This window comes from Acartia tonsa, chromosome 9, assembly GCF_053477335.1.
Source record: "Acartia tonsa isolate MP-2025a chromosome 9, ASM5347733v1, whole genome shotgun sequence".
In the NCBI taxonomy this organism is placed as follows: domain Eukaryota; kingdom Metazoa; phylum Arthropoda; class Copepoda; order Calanoida; family Acartiidae; genus Acartia; species Acartia tonsa.
The window spans coordinates 49,546,332-49,570,448 of NC_137268.1; the positions used below are offsets into that span (position 1 = coordinate 49,546,332).

Consider the following 24,117-nt stretch of genomic DNA (forward strand, 5'->3'; position numbering starts at 1 on the left):
TGCCCTATGTAGAAATGCTATTTATTTAAAAGGCCTATTCATTAATCTTTATTTGTCAGAAGGAAAAAATTGTTATAGTAGAAATGTGCTTTACTTTAAGGCTTTATACGTTAGGATTCTATACCTATGACCCTATGTTCATTTTTTTTGAAAGCATTGATAAATTTTTTTATTACATATAACTACGAATAAGTTTTCGTATATCATGACTCACTTTTACATTTCTGATTGAACACCTTTTTTGCTCAAAGGCATTTCAAGTGCTTGTCAGTCTGTCCGTCTGTCTGTCTGTAAATCTGGTTAAATTTTATAACAGTGCAACATACTGAAATAGTCAGTTAATCAAGTATATTCATACTTGAAATTGAATTTCTTTACATCAATGTGATACCTTTAAATTTAACATTTTGAGAATATTTGTATGTCTTTATTTTTCTTTAATTTTGTTTGCATTCAATGACATTTTAAACATATTATCTATATTTCTAGACTAGCGGCTACGTCCCTAGAGGCCTAGATGAATATAATGTGGTGAGTGGTTGAATTCGATCACCCCCTAATTTTTAGTCTCAAAAAGAAAGCAAATTAAGAACACAGTAATAGTGTCTGACTGATTATGACGTAACAAAAAAAATTAGCCAATGAGAGGCCACTGTAAATTTTACCATTGGTCAATAACGGCCTCTCATTGGCTATTTTTTTTTGTTACGTCATAATCAGTCAGACACTATTACTGTGTTCCAAATTAAGGAAGGGATTTTTTGTGGGTTTAGTGGTGCCCTTTCCCAAATAGCTATAAACCTTCCCAAGACCTATAAGAAGCTACTCTGTAATGAAGAACTGTATCGGTTTGGCGTATTTTTTGGTAAAGACAAACACAAAGATCCTGTTACTTTTATATTAGGATGTTTTTTTTTTTAGGAAAAAATGAGGCGAATACGGATGAAAATATGTTTCTTAATTTTTATACTTGACATCATATCAGCAACACCAATAAGTAAGTTTTAAACAAACAAGGATGGCAACATCCATAAAAGCGAAGCTTTGAAACGATAATACAAACAAAAATTAACACTTGTAGAGTGTCATAACTGGATAATCATAATAGAATCAGCATTCCAAAAATTATATCAATAGGATAATTATATCACATAAATAGTTGTTGTTAAAAAAAGTAAAAAATCAGCATATTTAAAATGGACATACGGACATTCTGGTAACGCTTATAGAGTAGTAGACCTTCTAAATCGTACCTTACCACTAGAGGAATCCCCATGTAAAGTATGCAATCGATAGGACAATTATAACCATGCCTAAATTAACGGAAAAAGCTATCCGAACGTATGATCCGACCCTAATTATAGTGAAGCTTCGCTTTTAAAAATACTTCTACTTCATACTTCATTTTTCAGTATGGCTTCGAAACCGATTAATATCCGCTGGAATAGAACTGGTTCTCGACCATACTGAAAAATCATGTACAGCATTGTATTACAGACAATTTTCCAGGAATATTATAATACAAATCATTGATTTAATACCAGTTTTGTTAACCTTCGATCCCTTATCATAGCTTATCATAGAACAAAGGAAAAAAGAAAAATAATATTAAGATAGAATACAGCATTTATAACTCGAAATTTATTTCATGTTTTTATAGGAACCGAGGATTATATGGAACTTTTCAGGTTAGAATAACTTATATTTTTATTTTAAAATAGGTAAAAATATATCATAAAAAGATATACACCCCCAATTGTAATAAACAAAACTACCTCTTATTCACCAAATAGCTTAAAACCACAGCAGTACCACTTCAGTACAGAGGTTACCAAGATCTTAAGCTTCAGACACACATACAGAAAGACATTGTACTTCTTATCCATTACAGATGATTATTTCATGGCATCTTGTTTGAATATTTATTTTGAGTAGCATAGCCAGTGGCGTGCGAAGCACTTTGTCTAGGGGGGGGCATTTTGAAGATTTTGCAAAATTTTGCCCCCCCCTAAATCAAAGTGCCCCGGGGGGGCACTTTGCTTTAGGGGGGGGCATTTTGATTATATATACTAAATTTAAATAAGGGCGTTTTAAGGGGTTTTATGGGCCTTCTAGTCCTTATCCCTTCTTCCCCATCCCTTCCCCCTTCCCTATTTCCCATTTCTATCCCCCATCTCTTCCCCTCATCTCTTCTCCCCCATCCCTTCTCCCCAATCTGCAATGACTGAAGGGATGGGAGCTAGAAAGCATCTTCAAAAAAAAAGTACAGATAATTTAACCACCCCCCCCCCCCCCCACCAAAAAACATTTTTTTAAGGGTGGAGGGGGATATTATTAAATCTCTCTGCAGGAAGGATGGATAACCCCATTAAAAAAAATAATGGGGGGGGGGAGAGATAAAAACACTCATTTTGGAAATAATTTACCAAAAATTTATCTATTATGTAAAACTGATTTTAAATATTTCTTTATTGTATGACAACAAGGATGACAACATCTATAAGTAGCAAAGCACAAAAAATCATGAATAAGAATACAGTTAAGAAGATTTAAAGAGCATTTGTTGAAATAAATATATTTTTAGGAAGAAAAAGTCACAAATCCTTTTTTATGTATGTTGTGTGATGACAGTCAAAGTAAATTACATACTGGATGGTCGGAACGACGAGAAATATTATTTTTTTAATATTATATATAATCCACAAAAAAATTTATCGTACCATAAAAACCAAGGATATAAAGAACTACGTTAAAAGTAAAAAAAAGGGGCATTGTGTCATATTTTCACAGTAGCTTTTAATAGGTTATTATAGATTAAGTTAGGTTAGGTGAATTCCCCGCAGGGTTAGGCAATTGGCCCCACAGGGGCTATACAGTATACATAGGGGAAAAGCTACTGTGAAAATACAACGAAACGCCCCTTAAGAGGCAATGTCACAAAAGGGTCTATATTTTGATACCCTTATCTACAAAAATTTTGTACAAAACAATGGGGTAATTGTAAAAGATACAAAAATATATAAAAACGTCCTGAAAAGCAGTCTGACCTCCATGAATTTTTAATCGTTAATTATACTCCATAATGATGGGAATGTTAACATTGAGTTTTAGCCTTCTATCTTTAATTGCAGTTGAGAAAATCACATTTCCCCCTTAGCATTACAAACTGACAGCCATAGTTAATTATAGAGTAGCTAAAAAGTTATATCAACATATCCTACCCTCTTAAAATGGCACTTTAAAATATTTACTACCCCTTTGAAAAAAAATCAAACAGTGGTGTATTTTATCAAGTTAGGAATATAGAGTGTAGTTAGTTATAAGGGTTTTTAATGAAAATTGCCATAAAAAAAACATGTCTTTTTGTAAGGGTATGTACACAAAAAATGATAAGCTTATCCTGAAAATCATATTTCTTTATTTTCATATTCATTTAGACAGACATACAGTGTTGAGAAAAAGGCTTAGATAAATATCAACGCTGTATTTTTTTTTTTTTTAAATAACTTTTTGATTAAATATTTTATGTTTGCTTACAAATATTTTCATAGAAATAACAACAAAACAAGGATGACAACATCCATAAAAGCGAAGCACTGAAACGGTTGGACAAACGGACATTAACACTTGTATAGTATCTGAACTGAAAAATCGGAACATAAATGTATAAATGTCCCAGGAATCAATATACCAAAAATCAGATCAAACGGATAATTAAAACACTTGAAAATTTGTTGTTAAAAAAGTAGAAAAATCAACATGTTTAAAATGGACGTACGGACATTCTGGTTATGATTATAGAGTTGCTACGCTTTCTAAATCGTACCCAACTACTGCAGGAATCATCATGCAAAGTTTGAAATCGATAGGACAATTCTAACATGCCTAAATTAACGAATAAAATCTATCTATCTCGGACGGACCGACCCTAATTATAGAAAAGCTTCGCTTTTAATATACAATGTGATAAATAGCAGAAACCATTTGGAACGGCGCGAAGCGCAAATTTTTTTTTTCATTATGCAGGGAGAGAGGGGTTTTTGGGCTATTATTACACTAGTCCCCAATATTTCATATAAAATTTTCTTATTCGTTGGGGACTTTAATGGAATTTTGATTGGTTGGTTAATTAAGTTCAGTTTCCATACGTTTCATCCACTAATTGTAATCTATATAAGGGGTAATTTTGTGTATCATAATTGTGGATGTGCAAAATTTCTTTGGTAAAAAGTTTATATTATACAAAATAAAATACTTCCTATTTACTGGTTTGTTATGTTCAGTGAAAAGAGATTATAACCTAATTTCTACACTAGTTAAAAATTTGGTAAGGTTAAATGAATAGTAACTGTCTGATTGGCGCGAAGCGCCAACATTTTTTTTTGTGTATTTCTTGATCTTTTTTTTTGAACCTGGGATAGTTTTGCTTTTTGTAGGGTAGGGGGCAAAAAGGGGCATTTTTGTTGACTAGGGGGGGGCAAAACGGGGCATTTTTCAACATTTAGGGGGGGGGCAGGGGGGGCGGTGGCTAGGGGGGGGCAGGGGGGGGCGTTTTGATCGCTAGGGGGGGGCGATTGCCCCAAATGCCCCCTTCGGTTCGCACGCCACTGAGCATAGCAATCCTATAATTAACTTTGTCTTTCGGTCAATCAGTTAAACCATAACGCTATAGAGGAAATGTGATTTTCTCTGCTGCTATTGTAGATAAACAACTGAAATTTTTCGCGAAAAGTCTGTATGTCTGTCTGTCAGTTATATCATTCACATGCACCTTACTTTTTAAAAAAGATTTCGTGATATTCTTGGAGTTTTTGTATTTTCTCTTATATTCTTTGTCATGACAACTGAACATCTGCTCTATAGCTCACTTTGTTCCTTTGTCCATTCCATGCATTTTTTTGCTTTGCTACTTATGGATGTTGTCATTCTTGTTTTTTTTCTGAAGAAATATAACATCTGGCTATATAGCTCACTTTGTCTATTTTGTGCTTCGCTACTTATGAATAAGCTACTCTATAATTCGAAATGTCCGTCCGTCCGTTCGTCTGTCCGTCCGTCCGTCTGAGACAGAAAGGGGGAAACGTGATTTTCTCGGCTCCTATCAAATATAGAGAGCTGAAATTTTGAGGGATCAATTATGTTAACAGTCTTCATATTTTGAAATAGTTTCATTAAGATTCGTCAGTTGGTTGGGGTGCTAGATCGATTCCTACATTTTTAAGCATTTATGATTTTTCTCAACTCCTATTCAACACAGATGGCTGAAATTTTCAGGGATTGAATACTTTCATATTTTGCATACTTTTATCGAGATTTGCTTATTGCTTGGGGTGCTAGTTCGATTCCTAGATTTTTAGGTTTTCATGATTTTCTTTACTCCTATTTGAGATAGGTGGATGCTATTTTAAAGGATTAAATAAGTTTACTGTTTACATATCCCAACAAAGTTTCATTAAGATTTGCTAATTTGCAGAGGTGCTAGATCAATTACTAGATTTTCACGTTATAAATCTTATAAGGTTTTGTGATTTTTTAGTTTATTGTTTTTTTTATGAAACTGCAATAAAGTTAATTTTTTCCGGATATCCATCCATTATTTTGAGCTTCGCTACTTATGGATGTTGTCATCCTTGTTTTATTTTGTAAAGAAATGAAACCTCTGGCTCTGACATGGCTTCAGAGAAAGTGACATGTGGTGCAAGAGGAGAGAGGTGTAGATTGCCTGGAAAATTAGGCCATATGGGACATTTCAGATTTATAGAGGTAATATTTATCATCTTAAATTTCTAAATAATAATCTGTTTCTTGAAAAGCAGCAACTTTTAATTGTTCATGTTAATTTGGTTTGAGGATGTTGTCATTCTTAACTTGGGCAGTGATATAACAATAGGAGAAAATCTATTTAATTAAGTCCTACTGTAGACATATTGATTAATTATAAAAAAATTAAGTAAACTATAAAAGTAATCTTGAAATCTTTGACATTATTTATCTACCAGTAAGACAAAAGAATTATCAGTCCTAGTTTTGTAAGAGCGTAATTGTTAATAATATAAAATTACTTTTTTTATCAAATAAACTTTATTGCAATAAAAATGGTGTTCTTGTACAAAACATACATGAGTATTCCATACAAAAACTATATACCAACTGATATATTTTTCAGGATTGTGAAACCTTAGAAATGTTCGAAACTGTTCCTGTTGCTTCCTGCCATGGGGTAATTTTCTGATGTTCTTTCTGGTATTTATTCAAAACCGGTGGATTAGAACCGGTTCTCATCAATGGGAAAAAATATGTCTAGCATCAAATTATATCCAGTTTTCTACGAATATAAAAATGTACAAGCCCGTGCCTTCTGTATCTCAGAGCTAAAAAACAGATTTTAATCTAATAATTGTACATTTTATATCTGCGGAAAGCTGTTTATATTACGATGCGAGAAATAACTATTCCAGTAATTGAAAATTATTATTCCGTTCTCTAATTGCAACTGCAAATGTGTAAGGCTTTAGGCTATTTTCCGCCAATCTCTTCCCATTTGAATATATTGCTGCACCACTTGACACCAGTGGTGCAACCACTGGCATCCACACTGCAGCAGATTTAAATTCACAAAGCTACCTTATTTTACAAGTATTTCTTTACCTAGACACTCAATATTTTTAATACACTTTCAGCCTGTGAATAGTATTCCTGAGGTGTGCTGTCCTGACAAGTTAGAAGGATTATGCTTTCCCTCTGATCCATGGTGTCCAACATTTGAAGAGGTAAATCTATCAATATATTATTTTTTGGATATTCATAAATTGATACAATCATCCAACCCTCTTTCCACACTAATACCCTCACAGCCTACTGGATGAACGAACTGACAAATAAATGAGGTCCATGTTAGCAACCTAAATTAATATAAAATTTTCCATGCCAATATATCCATTGATGTGCAGAAGATCTAATTGTGAAAGGATGGCAGAAGTAGAGAAGGGAGTAGGAAGATGTTAGGTGAGTGGGATATCAGATATCTCAGACTTCAGCTGCCCAAAAATCTTAGATCAAATTTTAGACATAAAGTCATGTTTACTAAAGCATTTATAATTGCTTATTAATATGTTTACCATTTTCACAAGTAACATGATCAGTGTGTGTCTATCTGTAACAAAGGATCTCACTAACTGCTGAACCAATAAGTTTCTCTTAGGTCCTTTGAATGTAGAATGTACTCATCTTTTCTTCTTACAAAGGTGCAAAAACTTTTTCATTTGAAACAATTTTAAGTAGGTGGTTGACTTCCTCTTGATTCACCCCACCTCTAGGGATTCTAGAACCCTCTAGGGGGCAAAAGTGAGTTAAAATTTACAAAATTTTAATTTCAGGAGAACTATGCTGGAGACGCTGTGTTTGGAAGGGCATTTAAATGTCCCGAAGAAGTACAATTAGTATCTCAATTGGGGAATAGATGTAAGAATAGTTCATGTGTCCCTATATCAAGGTAAAATACACAATAATCATGATATGTGCTTGTTTGGAAAATATGCACTTTCTTATATTGTTTCAAAATTTCATGATTATGAATTATTCTTGATTTTCTAATTGTTCAATAAACTTATAAATGGTTAAAAGTTGGTAATATTATTCAGTTATTTAAGTGGGCCTGTCAATTCCTTCTACGATTGTAACCAGTCATTATTTTTTCTTTTTAATCAAGAACTTACAGATTGAATTCAATTAGGTCTGTATTATCAAATATGTTATAGATGCAAAGATATTGATGGAGAAAAACAAGTAAATGATCTATTTTGTGGTGTTGATAACTATGAAGTAAAGGTCTGCTGTGATGAAGAAGAGATTTTGTTTGATTCTCTTCCCCCACAACCTCCTAGGTAAATACATGCATATTCCATTATGGTTTTTATAAGGGAAGCTACTGTATAACTTGAAATATCTGTCTGTCAGACATGTTTTGGGAGAATCATGGTTTTCTCAGCTCCTCTTAATGATATCAGAAACTTCAGCATTCACATCATAATTGATTATAATTATCCTTTATCAATCCGGAAAGGGAAGTGGGGTAGCGGTTTTGCCCACCTCTCTTGTATTTTTGCTCTCATTTTTGGCAACATGCAGACAAAAGACTTAAATGAATTTAGGTTAAGCAGTTATACATTCGACTGCATGTTAAAATTACAATTACAGGGGTCATCATATAAACCAATCAAAGGCTGGGTCTGTCTATTATTTTAATTCATCTGTCTCTTTGTTAAAAATAATTTTCTTGGTTGCTATTGGAGATAGACAGCTGAATACTTTTCAAATTTTTCTTTTGCTAATGCCCTACTTTATTCTTTACTGTCTGTCAATTTGTCTGCACATCTGTCTGTAAGAATCTCTGTATGTCTGGATGAAATTTACCTAACTTTAAAGGCCATATTCTAGATTTCCTGATATATATGGTGAGATATATGGTGAGACAAGACAATGTGAGGATAAAACTCCAATGTGTTCTGTGTGGGCCAAGCAAGGGGCCTGTAGATTAGATACTAATTTTGAAACTGGGTAATCTTAACCTTTACCACCAGGGGCTGCTATTCAGTTAATTAATTCCATTTGAAATTGCCAAAAATTATATATTTAGTTTGAGAAAAGTAAAAATTGTTTTTTGGTGCAACTGATAGGGAAGTGGATAAGAAGGGGAGCAAAAAGGGAAGTGATTTTAAGTGAAATTTTAACTTAGAATTGTTGGTCAGAATCACATTCCCTTTTACCTGCTTTACCACAAAGTATTTCAATAATGAAATTTACTATCATTATTTCTCACTTTAAACTATGTGTTCTTTTAAAAAGGACATTGAAGAGTGATCCATCAGTGTGCAACCTGGATATGTTCAATTTTATGTCCTTGGCATGTCAAGAGTCCTGTGGCTGGTGTGGTAACAAAGTAAAATAATCTGCAAATAATCTTACAATCTATATAAATAGCGGCTACGCCCCTAGAGGCCTCTAGTGGTACTCTAAACTAATTTTTTAAATAATACATAATATTTCTTTGTTGTGTTCAAGTTTCAAGTAACATTTCTATGTTGCGTTCAAGTATCTGCATAAAAAAAAATTCACAATTGTTAATTAATGCATTTTATGAAAGACAACTTTCTGCAGATATTGAAATGAAAAATTATAAGATTAAAACCAGTTTTGTTATTCCTGGATAATAAAACTGGTATCTATATTAATATCTTTATTTAATTTTGTAGAAAACTGGCTATAATATGATACGATACTTGATAACTCATTACAGATTAGTATAGTTTTAATCCATCTGATATTGCTTGGTTTTAAAGACATACTGGAAATATTTTTTTGTTTCAATTGTATATTTTGAACATAACAGGGTTGTGTTGATGAACATCCAAAGTGTAGTGAATGGGCTAAAAATAAACTCTGTGATACCAGGCCATTCTTGGGAATTACATGCAGGTAGTATTTTCACTAGGTAAAATAAGCAGTTTAGAAAGGTAATTTCAATAGTTGCTTTTGAAAAATTCTGTGAATTTGTGAGTAAAATGCGCTTATCAGGTTAAACTGATTTTATTTTTTAAATATGCGTTTAATCATACTACGCCTTTGGTCAACATTAAGAACAGTTTTACTTAATTATTGCATTTGACTGAAAGCTTGCTTACAATTTTACGGAATATTGCAAAAGCTACTATTTCCTTACTAGAAAAGCTAAATCTTCAACCCCACACCCTCATCCACAAATCTAATACAAATCTCTGAAAAAAATCCCTGATTTAATTTTTTTAAATTAAAATACAGAGAAAGTTGTGGTGTTTGTGGCTTTTTAAGTCCAGAGAATACAGAAGAACAAATTGATCCTAGTGGTAATAGCTATTCCTATATACAACAAGAAAACTTTCTTTGTGGAAGGTAATTATTCATCATAATTAAAATTCATAATCAAGTCAAAAAAAAATTTCATAGATTATTAATGGTACATGTTAAAATATATTAAGATATTTATTTTTGCAGTGCAGCTTACACGTCTAAAAATGTCATTATATAACTTTTTTTAATGTTAGTGAATTTGCACCAGATAGACAACAACTGAATGACGGTTATGTAAACCCTAGGTAGGATTTTTAATTATGGTTCACTTTACATTATATTAAAAGTTGATATTATGAGTTTTTAATTTTTTTTATATTTTTCCTGATACATATAATCACATTAAATCAATTTGTAGAAAAGTTTATTTCCTATTTTTAAATGAAAAGTAAACTAGAAATTAGAATTCATTCTTTTCAGAGTAGTTGAATCTGAATCATCACCAGAATTTGATCCACTTACAGGTAGGTAAAATTATTCTTAATAATATGAGCTCGAGTTCTCCAACTACAGAATGTTTAAAACTCATAGTGCTTCAATAATCTCTAATATACTCTCATTGACTAAAACAATAAGACCTTTATTCTATTTGTTTATAGATTGAATGTAATTTTCATTTCATATCAAATAAAACGCTCTTGATAAACATTTGATATAACCACAAGAAATATATCTTATACCCACTGACATATTTACACTTATTTTGGTCAAGTAACAGTCAATTTAATTTTGAGTCTGCAAAAATTACCTGATTTAAAATGATTTCTGTTTATAAAACTCTAAATAAAATGTAAGATCCTCAAATCAAATCATTTATTTTAGAAAAGACATGTACGTATTAACAATAATAGATAATGGAGGGACAATTCCCATCCTTTTTTTTGGTGATTGCTTGTTGGGTTACTTGTCACCTGATTCACCCTAATATTAATTTCTTTTTATCAAGTGAAGTAATAAATAATCTATGATAAGCCATAACAAAGTGATTGTAAATTGTCAAACACTAATTCTATAGAAACAAATGATGATGATAATGTTTCGGAAGATCCTGAGGTACCTGATGGATTCGTTCAAGACGGTCAGATTTCATTTTACATTTATTTCATTTATAGTTTATTTCAAAGTCATTGCATTTGTTTGTAAAATAACATTCAAAACTTGATTTTGTTTTACAGAAGAACAAAATATAACATGTGGAAGTGTTATGATTAGTGACAGGTACAAAGTAGTTTTTAAAAATTTTTTTTAAATGATCATAAAACATATCAATTATATTATTAATTCTTTAAGGTGGTTACTTACTGCAGCACACTGTTCTGAGGATTTTAACAGTACAACTTCTGACAAATTCAATGAATTTAGGAAAACAGGAGACTTGAAGGTCAGCATTAATGGAAACCTGTTTGATTATTTAATTACTATTTAATAAAATGGAATATGACATCATCTTTGCTACAGGAATATATTAAGTCAAGAAAAGTGTTTGTTCACCCGTACTATGAAGATCCAAAGTTATACAATGATATTGCTCTTATTCAACTTGGAAGAAGATTAGTTTTCAATTTTATAGGTATTATTTTCATAGTGGCATTTATAATCTAAACAATTTATGATATGAGATATCCTTTTTGCTATCAAGAATTTCAAGATACACCTACATGTGTTGGAAGAAATATTGAATTAGATGGGAAAATAGCCTTAGTAGAGGTAAGTCTATTAAATAGTAGAGTTCTAAATTTTTGTTTACTGATATACTGTTTTTAAATATAGATAATCTATAGAAATACTCTTTAAATCAGCTAATAGGATAACAGTTATTGATTGAAATTAAGCATATTTTTTTCATTTCATTTGCATAATGAGTAATCTATAAATATTCACATTTCCTCAGATGTCACTTTATTACTGGAATACAAAAAAAGAAAGGTGCTTGTCTGCTAGGAATTTTGGGGTCAAATGGACCATCTAGAATCTAGATAAATTATGTCTATTACTGTTTATTATATTTCTATTACTATGGAAGAGAATTGAAACAAGTGGAAATGGAAAAATTGGAACTGTCAATGTAACACTAATAGAATCACAAAAATGTAAATCTACTTTGGAGGAATTTGTATCACAAACAAATCAGGTATTGACCATACAAAAATGAAATTATAAAAAGTTAAAACTAGCTCCCAAAGTTGGGGACTTTTATTGAATTTTTATTGATTGGTTAAGTAAGTTAAGTGTCCAAACATTTCAACCAATTATTGTAATCTACAAAGTGGGTAATTTTGTGTTTGATTATTAGGAATATGCATCAATTTATTGGCCATTGTCTTATCTCTTTAGTTAAATGGTTAAAACAGCTAATGATGTTTGTTAATTTATTAGATTAATAGCAGAAACAGATTTTGTGATGTATTGGATCAAGGTATATTAGATCAGCATGTTTGTGGAATAACAAGTCCTTCAAGCTTTGAACAGGTTGTTATCAAATTAATGAAACTTGTTTTAATTAACATTTGAAAAATCATGATGTTCAGATCAGGAGAAAAGTATAGCCAATAAGTGAAATAAATCTGAAATGATAATTGGGGAGCAGATGAAAAGGATTTCGTAACTAAGAAGTGTTCCCTTTACTTTAAAGATGCTGCATCTGCTATCTTGTCGTTCTAAGAATTATTATTATAAATATCAGATGAATTGGACAATTCTATCATACAAAAGTTGCTTAAAAAAGTAAGATAGACATATAAAGTTTTTGAAAACAATTATAGAGATTCTACGCTTCTTAAATCGAACCTTACTCTTACAGGAATCATCATGCAAAATTTTGAAATAAATAGGACAATTTTAGGAGGAGTAACCTATTAGGAAAGCTTCGCTTTTAACAAATCTGATAATTTTGATTAAAAGTAAAGACTTGACTTTATTCGTAGCTGTCTACACTGCAAACCATAGTCCCCTAGCAAAATGGGGATATATGTCACTGCTTTCGGCCTACCAACTCATTGACCATCTCTTTTCTAGAGGGATTTTTTCCCTCCTAATTTTCTTTCCCTCTAATATGACGTCAATAGCATAGGTAGGCCAAAAGTGGTGACATCTATCCCCATTTTCCTAGGGCACTAAACAAAGCTACTATTTATTCCAGGATTCAAGTGCTTGTGACGGAGATGGTGGTCGGCCTGTAACTATAACAGTAAATTTTTTTTTTTTTTTTTTTTAATATATACATATTTTTTCAATATTCTCTATTTACAGTAAGGCTTGAAAACTGATTTATATCCGCTAGATTAGAACCGGTTCTTAGCTATACTGAAAAATCATGTATATATCGTATTACAGACAATTCTCCACGAATAATAAAAAATCATAAGATTGCCTAATATGTCAGAAATTTTTGGCCACTCGGGGCTATTAAAATTAGTTTTAATAATATATTTTTTTTTATTATATTATCCGTGGAAAGCTGTCTTTAATACGAAAAGATAAATAGATAACTATTCTTAATTCAAAATTAAAATATTAGGATAATGGAAAGCAGACACTTGTTGGAATTGTAAGGTAAAACACTTATGATTTTCTCTTATTCAATGAAAATAGTTAGAACAGGTATCTAAAGGGATAGGACCTATTAATTCATGTACATCCAAAATGATTTGATTTTACACAAATTACTTCTTTTGTAGATATAAAATAGAGGTTGAAACGTCTGAACACTCAACTTATTGAATCAACCATTCAAAATTTAACCAAGAACAAAAATTTATTAAGCCAATGTATAATTAAATGTTGTTATAAACCTTGGGGACTAGAACATTAAACAGCCCATTGTCCCCTCTCTTTCTCTCTGAATTAAAACTTTATTCCCTTTATTACAAATTCTATTAATATTTTTAAAGTGGATCTCTAAGTTGTGGATCGGAGAAGCCTGAATGGTATACAAAGGTTGCATACTACAGGTATTTATACGGCAATACTCGCAGCTGGCTAAAATAATGCTCCCATCCACTCCCTTTACTCCATCCCCTTGCCTCCAACTAGATGAACGAACTGATCAATAGATAAGGACTATATTAGTAAGATAAATTAAAGCCAATTTTTTCCTATCAATATATCCATGTATGTATATCCTATATCCATTTGAATAAAATTACCTTGGAATCTTAGATGAATTTAAAATCTTATTTAATCAATAAAAAGTTGCAAGTTATAATTTTCCAGAAATACTTAATCCTTAAAATAAAGTAGCAGGATCTGTGTGTGTCTGTTTGTGCCAAAGGATCTCTCAAACTGCTTAACATATATAGTTTTCCTTTATAATGTAGCTTCTCATAAATCCAGGGAAGGTACCACCACCCTCCCAGGAGAATTCGCCAATATCTTAAAGTGCCACTAGTTGGTGGCACTGTATGACTTACTGGACAAGGGTCCCAAAACTGTTTCTTTTTAAATGATGAAACTATTTCAGGAATTGGATTGATTGCATAATTAAAACTGCAAATGGAAATAAGCTGAGTAAGGTAACCATACAAATATATTTTAACAAACATCAACTACTATTGGCTGCAATTTTAATTGTTTCTAGATGTCTCCAGGGGCGCTAGAGGGAAGGGGGGTTGAGTAGTCCCTTTACTTTCAATTTTAGTTCAAAAGGGTTAAGGATTAAATAGATAATCATAAAAGAAATATTTATCAATTAATTATAAACAAGCATCTGCCTCTAGAGGCCTGTATATAGATGAATGGAAGGGAAGGGGGGGGGGTCAGTCTAGAATAGTAAGCTATATCTCTAACATAACCTTTCAAATATAAGTACTGTTGCTACTAAGGGCGCTTCCACCATTTTTTAATAAATAAATTTTTATTATTATAGGATGAAGTTCAAGCTGAATGTCTACAATTTGCTAAAATTTATCTAAGTCCCAAACTTGAAATTTGTACAAAATGAATATAACCTTTTATATAGTATGCTCTTCATTTAATTGCTTTATGTTTTTTTTTATTAAATAAAAAAAATAATGTATTACATTGTCTGTATTATATGTCGTTGGCCCAGGCCTAAGCCCTTTCAAGACAACAAAACTGATTTTTATTTTACTGCCCGTGGAAAGCTGTTTAATTCCAGTATAGCTATGAATCAGTGGTGTACATTAATTTAACGCCAATTGTCTTATCCCTTAAGATCCCTAAATATTTATGCAGGTTTCATATATCTGTCTGAGATGATACTAATAATTGTAGACAAAAGTATGCGCCACTCAAATTCCATTTGGATTTATTTAATATTCTATACAAACACATATCAGTTCAATGTAGTTAAAATAAACTCTATAAATTCTGCTGTTCGTTCTTAAGGAAAAGATGATTTACTTGGCTGCAAGTATTGATAAATGGCAAATTTTTTACCTCTTTACCAATAAGCATCTATTTCTTAACTAGTTTCAATTATTAAGGGATAAGACAATAGACGATAAATTAATATACATTCCCCAAGGATGATAAGCAAAATTACCCCTTCTGTAGAAGTTAAATATATATATTTTAAAGGTTAAATATCTATAGTTTATACCAACTAATTAAAATATAATAAAATCGTTTAGGCCAATAGATGAGAGAATGTGCTTTAAAAAAAATCGGGGACATGTATAATTTACAGTCAAATGTCCTAGTGCTTCCATTACAACAAATTAATCATACGCCTTAATCTACAAAAAAGTATAACCATACAGAAGATTTATGTGCTATTTTCTTCTCCCTCCTTGCTATATTCATTTACTGCATAATTAATTTCGCGCTAATTTCAAAGTTAATACTTTAACATACATACTTTGCTGCTCGCGCCTAATAACTTAAAAAGATGAAATTCTTTGATTGATTTGTTTGTTGTGCTTTACGTCAGGGAGGTAGGGAACACTGGAATAAAAATTACAATGGTATTCAAAGTTTTACAGCTTATTTGTTTCTTAAAAACTTGGGGTACTTGCATTGAATTTTGATTGGTTTCTTTCAAACTTTAGTGTCCAACAATTTCAACCAATAATTTAATCTACATTAGGGTTAATTTTGTCTATCATCACTGGAGATGAACATCAATTTATCCTCCATTGTCTTATCCCTTAAAATCCCTGGCTTTTCAAAGAGGGTTTGTGATGAAAATATTTGTTAAAATAATCAGATACTAATATCATACTAATGAACAATTAACAAAACAAGGATGACAACATTTAAGAAGGCGAAACTTATAAAATTAGACAAGGGGACAAACGAACATTTACATTAATTAAAACGGTAACTGTAACTACCATGGTAACTTTACAAAGTATCTAAAAAGTCCGCCATGTGACGTCATAAAAATGAGGGAGATGAGAGGAAAAGTGGGAAAGAAAATCCCTAAAAAAGATACTATAATCCCTCATTTTTATGACGTCACATGGCTGATTTTTGTTGGGACACTTTGTAAAGTTACGAAAACATACTTACATTGTGTCTGATTGTACTAGGATTCTGCATGTCAAAAAACAATGAAAAGGGACAAATTCTTCTGGAAAAGTAGTTTAGAGGTTCTACGCTTTCAAAATGATTCACTGGTAAGAGTATTCCATTATGCCTACATTTTTAATGAGAGCTATCCGTTACGGACAGACCGACCCTAATTATAGAAGATTTTCATTGAAAATTAACTATCATTATTATCTGAGTGTTGATTCTGTTTGTCATTTTTTGGAGGTCTTATAAACCAACTAAAAATTTTCTTTTGTTAAAACTAATATTAACATTTTTAAAAGCGAAGATTTTCTATAATTTTGGTCGGTCCGTCTTGGATGGTTAGTTTTTTCATTATTTTAAGCAGGTTTAGAACTGTACTATCGATTTCAAACTTTGCATGATGTTATAAAATTATTCGATTGATATGATGTTTGGAATGCTGATTCCTAGGACAACAAAGTACAATGTTATAAGCGAAACATCTCTATAATCAAGTCCTAAAAATGTAAGCATGTCCTTAAACGATATCCTGTATTTAAGCAGTTTTTCAACAAATTTACTTACAATTTTGTTTCGACTTTTATACATTTATATTATTATTATTGGCTCTGACACTATACAAGTGTTAATGTTCGTTTGTCCTACCGTTTCAGAGCTTCGCTTTATGGATGTGTCATCCTAGTTATATGCAATCTTCTATATAACAAGTATGAGTATTTTATTATTAAAAATTCAGTTAGACTTTACATCTAATGGTGTTGATAATCATATCCATTTTTGTAAAAGATGATAAAAGATACATTTTAGCTGTTAGTGATTTTGTCATTATTGTTGAAACACTGTGTGTATTTTTCAATTTAGTTATTTGCCCCTAGACTAAGCAGAGAGGTGGGAGGTAAACAAATAATATTAATTGATCAATAATTGCTCAAACTTATTTCATTTAATACATAATCAGTTTGTAATGGAAATCTATCAATTTTAAGGAAAGGGGTGGACATTGGACTGCAGGTTAATCTGGTATCCAAATAACTAAAGTTATCTCATTCGTTGGTAGAAGAACTTTGGGGACATTTAATAAATCTTAATATGTAGGTACAAACTAGTGTTCACACTTTTCGACCAGTAACCTAAATCTGAAAACAAGAAGTGTATTTTATTTATTATTCATTGTCTAAAGTTCTGAAGTAATTGGTCAATACTCGACCATCTATTTAATTTCATAATTTTGTCAATTAAAATTTTTGGAGGGACTGTAAATTAAACTAATATCCTAAATTCTAATATATTATATTTAAGTACGCTCTATCATTAATTGGCTTAATAAATTTTTAGTAAATCCTAATATGTTGGACAATCAGTCAATTTTCAAACTTTTCAAAAAATAGTTAAAAATCTTCCCTGGACCTATAAGAAGCTTCACTGTACATGAGAACCATATTGTCTCAGCGGGACGAGATCCTTCGTTACAGACAGTGCTTCTGTTACTCTAACATCTAAGAACAGATTATAATTAGTAATCAATTTATTAAACGTATAATAACAAATTAGCTAACATAAATAGACAATAATTTTAAAAAACAACATTTGTGCTAACTGACTAGGTATACATATTGAAAATACATTTAAACAAGTTCATTTTTCAATATTAGTATTTGTTAAGGACATAGATATTTATTTTAAAATCCAGCAGCAATTCTAATGCACTTTTATAAAATAGTTATGTCAAAAGTACCCCATCAAAGAAATTCAATTTTTTTAACGTGGGTAAGACAATGGACTCTCATTTATGATATACAAAATTACCCCTCCTCTTGATAACAATCATTTGTGTAAGATTTTTGTGCAATCAAGATTTTATAAAAGTCACAAAGAATATCAAGCCACCGAATGAGATAATGTGTTTGCATAACTTTGGGTGCCAAATTTTTAATGATTGGTTTTGAGAACGAATTTACATGTCCGTGTTTAAAATTATTACTGCCTAATCTATTTGACAATCTAACAATTAAGCAGCAGGGGGGGGGGGGCTGGAGGGGGATTTATTTCTCATTAACCCTTGCATTTTCAACTGGACACATTGCAGGCATTCTGTTATAGGTAAAATATTCTATTGCTTATAATTAACAATGATAGTTATGCCGAAAAGTAACGCAGCCCTGAAAAGCTTCAGAAAAGCATTGTAAAAATTATCTAGATAAGCTATGTGCACATTCAGAAAATATATTATACTTAATCTTTAAGCTATCTTCTGCGCACCTTGCATAGAAAGGAAGATAGCTTAAAACCATCACAGGACATTTATGGAGCTTTTCTAAAATGGAGAGTTCAATCGATGAAGTTGTAAGCGATATCTTAAAGGACAAACAAAAACTAAAATCCTTTTTATAACATTTTTTTTTCTTGGCTAAAGAATTAGATTTTAAACTTATTTTTAGTCAAATAACATAAGTATAACTTTATACCTGTTATTAAGACTTAACAGTAGGGGTTTTGAAAAAAGATGACAGTAGTTCGAGTTCTCGGATTTTTTAAAACTTGTTTTGTTCCCCCCCCCCCTTATTTTTGTGCATTAACTGGTGTTTATACAAATGCGCCAATTTTAAATCCCCTACCTAAAATTTTTTTATAATATTTTTTATTAAAACTCAAATTAAAAAGTAGAAAGGCGGTTGACTTATCCTCCTCCCACTTTAATAATACCTAAAGGCTTCTAGGGGGCGTTGCCCCTAGTCTATTTTAAAATAAAAGCTATATCTTGCATTATTTTTTTCAATTAGGTGTTTGAACACGAATTGCATATAGTAAAAATATTTTTCTTTTTTAATTGTTATCCTAATAAGATAAAAGTTATACTTAAAAATTGTTTTAATAGTTATCATTATATTTTGCATTTTTAAAAAAACACCAAAATTGACCAAAATATGCGTATATGTTTTGTACTCACTTGCGTCATTTATATTTCAGAATTTATTTACCCGTCATCTGAAAAAAAGGGTAATAGAAGGGGAGAGGGGGGGGTCATTTTTATTTATTGTTGACTAAATACGCAAATTAAAGAAATATTGCAAGGGATATAGGAATAAATATCCTTATACTAAAGTAACAGGTTGTCTGTCATTCTGTAGCAAAAGATCCTACCAATACTGGGCCATATGGTTCTTATTTACAGTGAAGCCTCTTATTGAAGTTTTTAGTTCCTAATATAATTAGCCCCTAAAAATAATACTTCTTTCCCTAAAATATTTTTAGATTTTTTTATTTTCAAAATCATAAATAAATAAGAATGACAACATCCACAAACGAACACATTTGTAAGGTAACAGAACTGAATAAGCAGAATAAAAACGTATAAGTTTTTTTTAAATTGTAGCTAAATTTGGTGTAAAACTGTTTAAACACGGAATACTGTTTAAGGATATACTTAATATTGTGGACTTGATAATAGAGATGCCTTACTTATAACATTATTCCTTGTTGTACTAGGAATCAGTATTCCAAAAATTAAAGGAATATGATAGTCAAATAAGAAAAATCACCACAGGACGCAGCCTCTAGTGGAAGATTCCTATTTCACTGACTATTATGTAGAATATGATTATATGCTTTACAGGGACAATTAAGAGATTGACACCACTGTAAATTATATGCTTTACAGGGACAATTAAGAGATTGCCACCACTGTAAATTGCACAGCTTGAAATCAGATTAAAATCTTTTGTAGAATGTCTAAAAAAATATCTTTGAAATTGACGATTTACAAATTTTCATATAAAACAATGATGACAACACCCATTAAAAGCAAAGCACAAAAATAAATCATGGGAAAACTGAAAAGATAGTTAAAGCAGATGTTCAGTTCTCGTAACAAAGAAAAAAAAGGGGGAGAATAAGCAAAAACAAGAAAATTTACGAAACCGACAAACAGACGGACAAAACAATGTATAGATTATATGCGCATATGAAATATTTACTAATTTTTATAGCTGAGTATCTTTAATAGCAGCCTTGAAAATCATAGTGGTTGCTCGCTAAGCATGTTGGGGATAAAGGGTAATACATAAGGTTGAAACTATCTCGGGATCCAAGTAAAGCTTCTAAAAAAAGTAGAAATAAATTATTATGTTGAGTGATTAGCTAGATCTTTAAATTCTTTTTAATATAGAGAATAATTTAGGATGAAAATCTAAATTTTGTCCACATCAATTATTAAATGTTTCAAATGGCAACCCCAACACTTTTATCACTAAGTGACTTTTTAATCTGGATATGTCCATTAACCTAATATTGATTTTTGCTACTTTTGATTTTCTTATCTTTTATTACTACTAATTTACTAATAGTATTTACTATTATGTATTGTATCATAAAAAAAACATTACATTCGGACAATTCATATATTTTATGGAGATGCTACGCTTGTAAAGTTGTTAAAATGATCTATATTTAGGGTATGTCTGACCGTCCGTCTTTAACGGACAGATCTTTTCGTTATTTAATGAAAGTTAAAATTGTCCTATCAATTTCAAACTTTACCTAATGATACCTGTAACAGTAAGTTGAAATTTAGAACGCGTAGCAACTCCATGATTATCGCACCAGAAAGTCCGTATGTCGAATTTTAACATGATGACTTTTCAGATTATATTGTTAGGGGCAAGGCATCTCTATAAATAAGTTTGAAAATGTAAGTATGTCCAAGCATGCATAGAACACTGTTTTTGTTTAATTTTTAGATTTAGATTACATTAAGTTCGGACAAAAAATTAAATATTTGTTTTACTACATTTGTTAATGTTCGAATGTCTTTCTGTTTGAATTGTTAAGCTTCGTTTTTTGTGAATACATCCATCCTTATAAAGGCAGCATCTAAAAAAAGACCTAGAACTGCGTATGCCCTTTAAGTTCTGAACTTTAGAGCAGGTTACAAAGGTTCAATCTGAAACTGGATTGCCCCGCAAAGTTAGGGATTTAACAGTGTTAAGGTATGGTAAAAACCATTTCCCCAACCTTCAGGTTTAGAGCTCAACAGCAATATCCGCAAATCAAACATTGTCCGAAGAAGAAATATATATTTGTTTTAATACTAGTATCCTTTTTATTCTATTTGATGTGATCCTTATCTTAAATTTTTAATGGAATATTATCTCTTACAACAGATTAGGAGTGGGGAAATTTATTCTCAATAAAAAATAATTAACTAGAAATATTAAATTAATAACCTAACTTAACCTAAAGTAATAAAAATGGAAAATTAAACCCTGAAAGTAAAGTATAATTCGTTCTTACCAATGAATTGGAGATCATACGTGGATATTACGAAAAGGAAAAAAATGCTAAAATGGAACTCGTTTATTGGTCTCTTCGAGAAGGTAAGGGGGTGGGGTAAAGAGGGTGAATGGGAGTATCATTATTATTGCCTGCTTTAATAGATAACATGAAAATATGGTGTAACATCAAAGTAATAATAAATCCATCATCTTACCCTATTTCATTTTCTAAATATATATCCCAATCTGTAAAAGATTAGACATATGTTTTACAAATGTAAAAAAAACATCACATATTTTTAGTAGGATAAAGTTCCTTTCAGTAAAATATCCAGAATATAATTTTGCGAATTTTTATTTACAATTTATTTTCCGGTATATCTTCGAAACCGATTTATATCCGCTGGATTAGAACCTATTCTCAACCATACTATATAATCAAGTATAGCATCGTATAATAGACAATTTTCCACGAATATTAGATATAACAAATTTTAAATTATCCATTTAAGATCTGCGGAAAGCTGTTATTATACGATGCGATAAAAAACTGTTTTTATTTCAAACGTGGCTTAATTCTTTTTTTGTATATTGTAATATAATTTCTCGTATTCATACGAAACCGATTCTAATCCGGTGAATTAGAACCGGTTCTCATCCATATGAAAAAAACTGCGGCACCTCGGGGCTAAAAAACTGGTTTTAATCTTATAATTGTACATTCTATATCCGCAGAAAGCTGTTTATAATACGATGCGAGAAATAACTATTATTCTTCTTATGGACAAGCTATCATTGATATAAAATCGTATCTAATGGGAGATTATTTTTAAGGGTTTTATCCGTTTTATATGTGTATTCTATTACTAAATGCTCTAAATAAATTTGACCAGAAAATTTGATCCTTTTACCATTTAGTAAAAGCGAAGCTTTTCTACATTTGAGTTAGTCCGTCCATCCGTACTTCAAAGACTACTCGTATTTGTAAATTATTACGGTTAATGGGCTAAGACATTCTTCTCATCCTTACTATTATCTTTAATCAAATTATCTTCCATTGTCTTATCCCTTAAGATCCCTGTTATAAACAGAATGGATTAGACCGTAAGTATGAACTAACGAACATACTTTAAATGTGGAAAATACTTGCTGTTAAGTAAAACATCAATCAAGTATGTAAAAGTAGAGTGGCGAACATACCCTGAAAGTAGAGTAGCTTTGCCTTTTTATACATTGAAGATGAATAAATCCTGCTCTAAAGAAGGATTATCTTAACTCTTTGATCCGTAATGTTTTATTTTTACTTACCACTTCCCGCCTTCCTTTCAAAAACTATAGGACTGTAAAAAATCAAATTATTAACAAATATTTATTTATCAAAAGCGAAGCTTTTCTATAATTAGGGTCGGTCCCTCCGTACGTCCGTCCGTAACGGATAGCTTTTTTCGTTAATTTAGGCATGTTAGAATTGTCCTATCGATTTCAAATTTTGCATGGTGATTCCTTTAGTAGTTAGGTACGATTTAGAAAGTGTAGCAACTCTATAATCATTACCAAAATGTCAGTACGTCCATTTAAAACATGTTGATTTTTTTACTTTTTTAACAACAAATTTTTATGTGATCTAATCATCGGATTGATCTGATTTTTGGTATACTGATTCCCGGGACAACAAAGTATAATGTAATAAACGAAGCAACTCTATAATCAAGTCCTAAAAATGTAAGTATGTCAATAAACATTATCAAACATTATCCTGTATCAAGCAGTTTTTTAACAAATTTACTTACAATTTTGCTTTGACACTTCGCTTTTATGGATGTTGTCATCCTTGTTTTATTATATTTCCGAAGCACAGTTTGATATTTGATATTTAATTTTTAGTTCGTACTATAATTTGTAAAGTAATTTGTAAGTAAAGCATATGAGATTAAGCCTTAAATTTGAATGCTGACTCGCGGCTGCCGAGCCCTAATATTAAGGGTTTTTATTTCAAATAAACCACAAAGTTAAGACAATCTTATTCTTGTTTTTTAGCTTGATCTTTAGTATATATAGGATGCGTTATAAGTAAGGACACCGGTGTCCTGGATAGAAAACAGGTTTTTTTTGACATACGTCTCAAAAGACCTATGTAGTCATGACCGGGAGACAATGAAGGTTCAGTACATGACTTTCGTTAAATCACAGCTGATCATTTTTGTGGATTTTTTTGAAAATTACTTTTTAAACCAAAATTTCATAGTTTTTCCCCAAAAAATCTCAATTTTCTCACATTTGCTGCTTAGTTAGCCTAAATTTGCGCAAGAAAAGTATAATAAGTAACAGCTGTACTGAAGATTGTGCTATCACCTATAACAAGATCTTTCAGAATCAATGGAATAAGATTTGTAGTCTAGAAATTGAGTAAGAGTTAATTATTTTGAATTAATGTTCAACAATAAATTTGCACATCAGAACTGCTTCTAGCCTCCATAGGCTTTCA

The 24,117-nt window shown here is 31.0% G+C and overlaps 1 protein-coding gene across 1 annotated transcript; it reads left to right on the forward strand.

Annotated features, from left to right (window-relative positions):
- The first annotated feature begins 904 nt into the window (after positions 1-904).
- LOC145329131 (uncharacterized) lies at positions 905-14,899 on the forward strand. The gene is made up of 25 exons (XM_080173180.1): positions 905-997; positions 1,661-1,688; positions 5,649-5,763; positions 6,167-6,220; positions 6,681-6,770; positions 7,377-7,492; positions 7,758-7,883; positions 8,437-8,556; positions 8,845-8,938; positions 9,389-9,474; positions 9,817-9,927; positions 10,080-10,130; positions 10,306-10,349; positions 10,901-10,963; positions 11,061-11,103; positions 11,176-11,266; positions 11,344-11,455; positions 11,525-11,592; positions 11,909-12,016; positions 12,262-12,354; positions 13,025-13,072; positions 13,403-13,437; positions 13,776-13,835; positions 14,345-14,396; positions 14,750-14,899. Exons 1-25 carry the CDS (start codon positions 928-930, stop codon positions 14,822-14,824), a joined length of 1,953 nt encoding a protein of 650 aa, XP_080029306.1. The 5' UTR covers positions 905-927; the 3' UTR covers positions 14,825-14,899.
- The last annotated feature ends 9,218 nt before the right edge of the window (positions 14,900-24,117 follow it).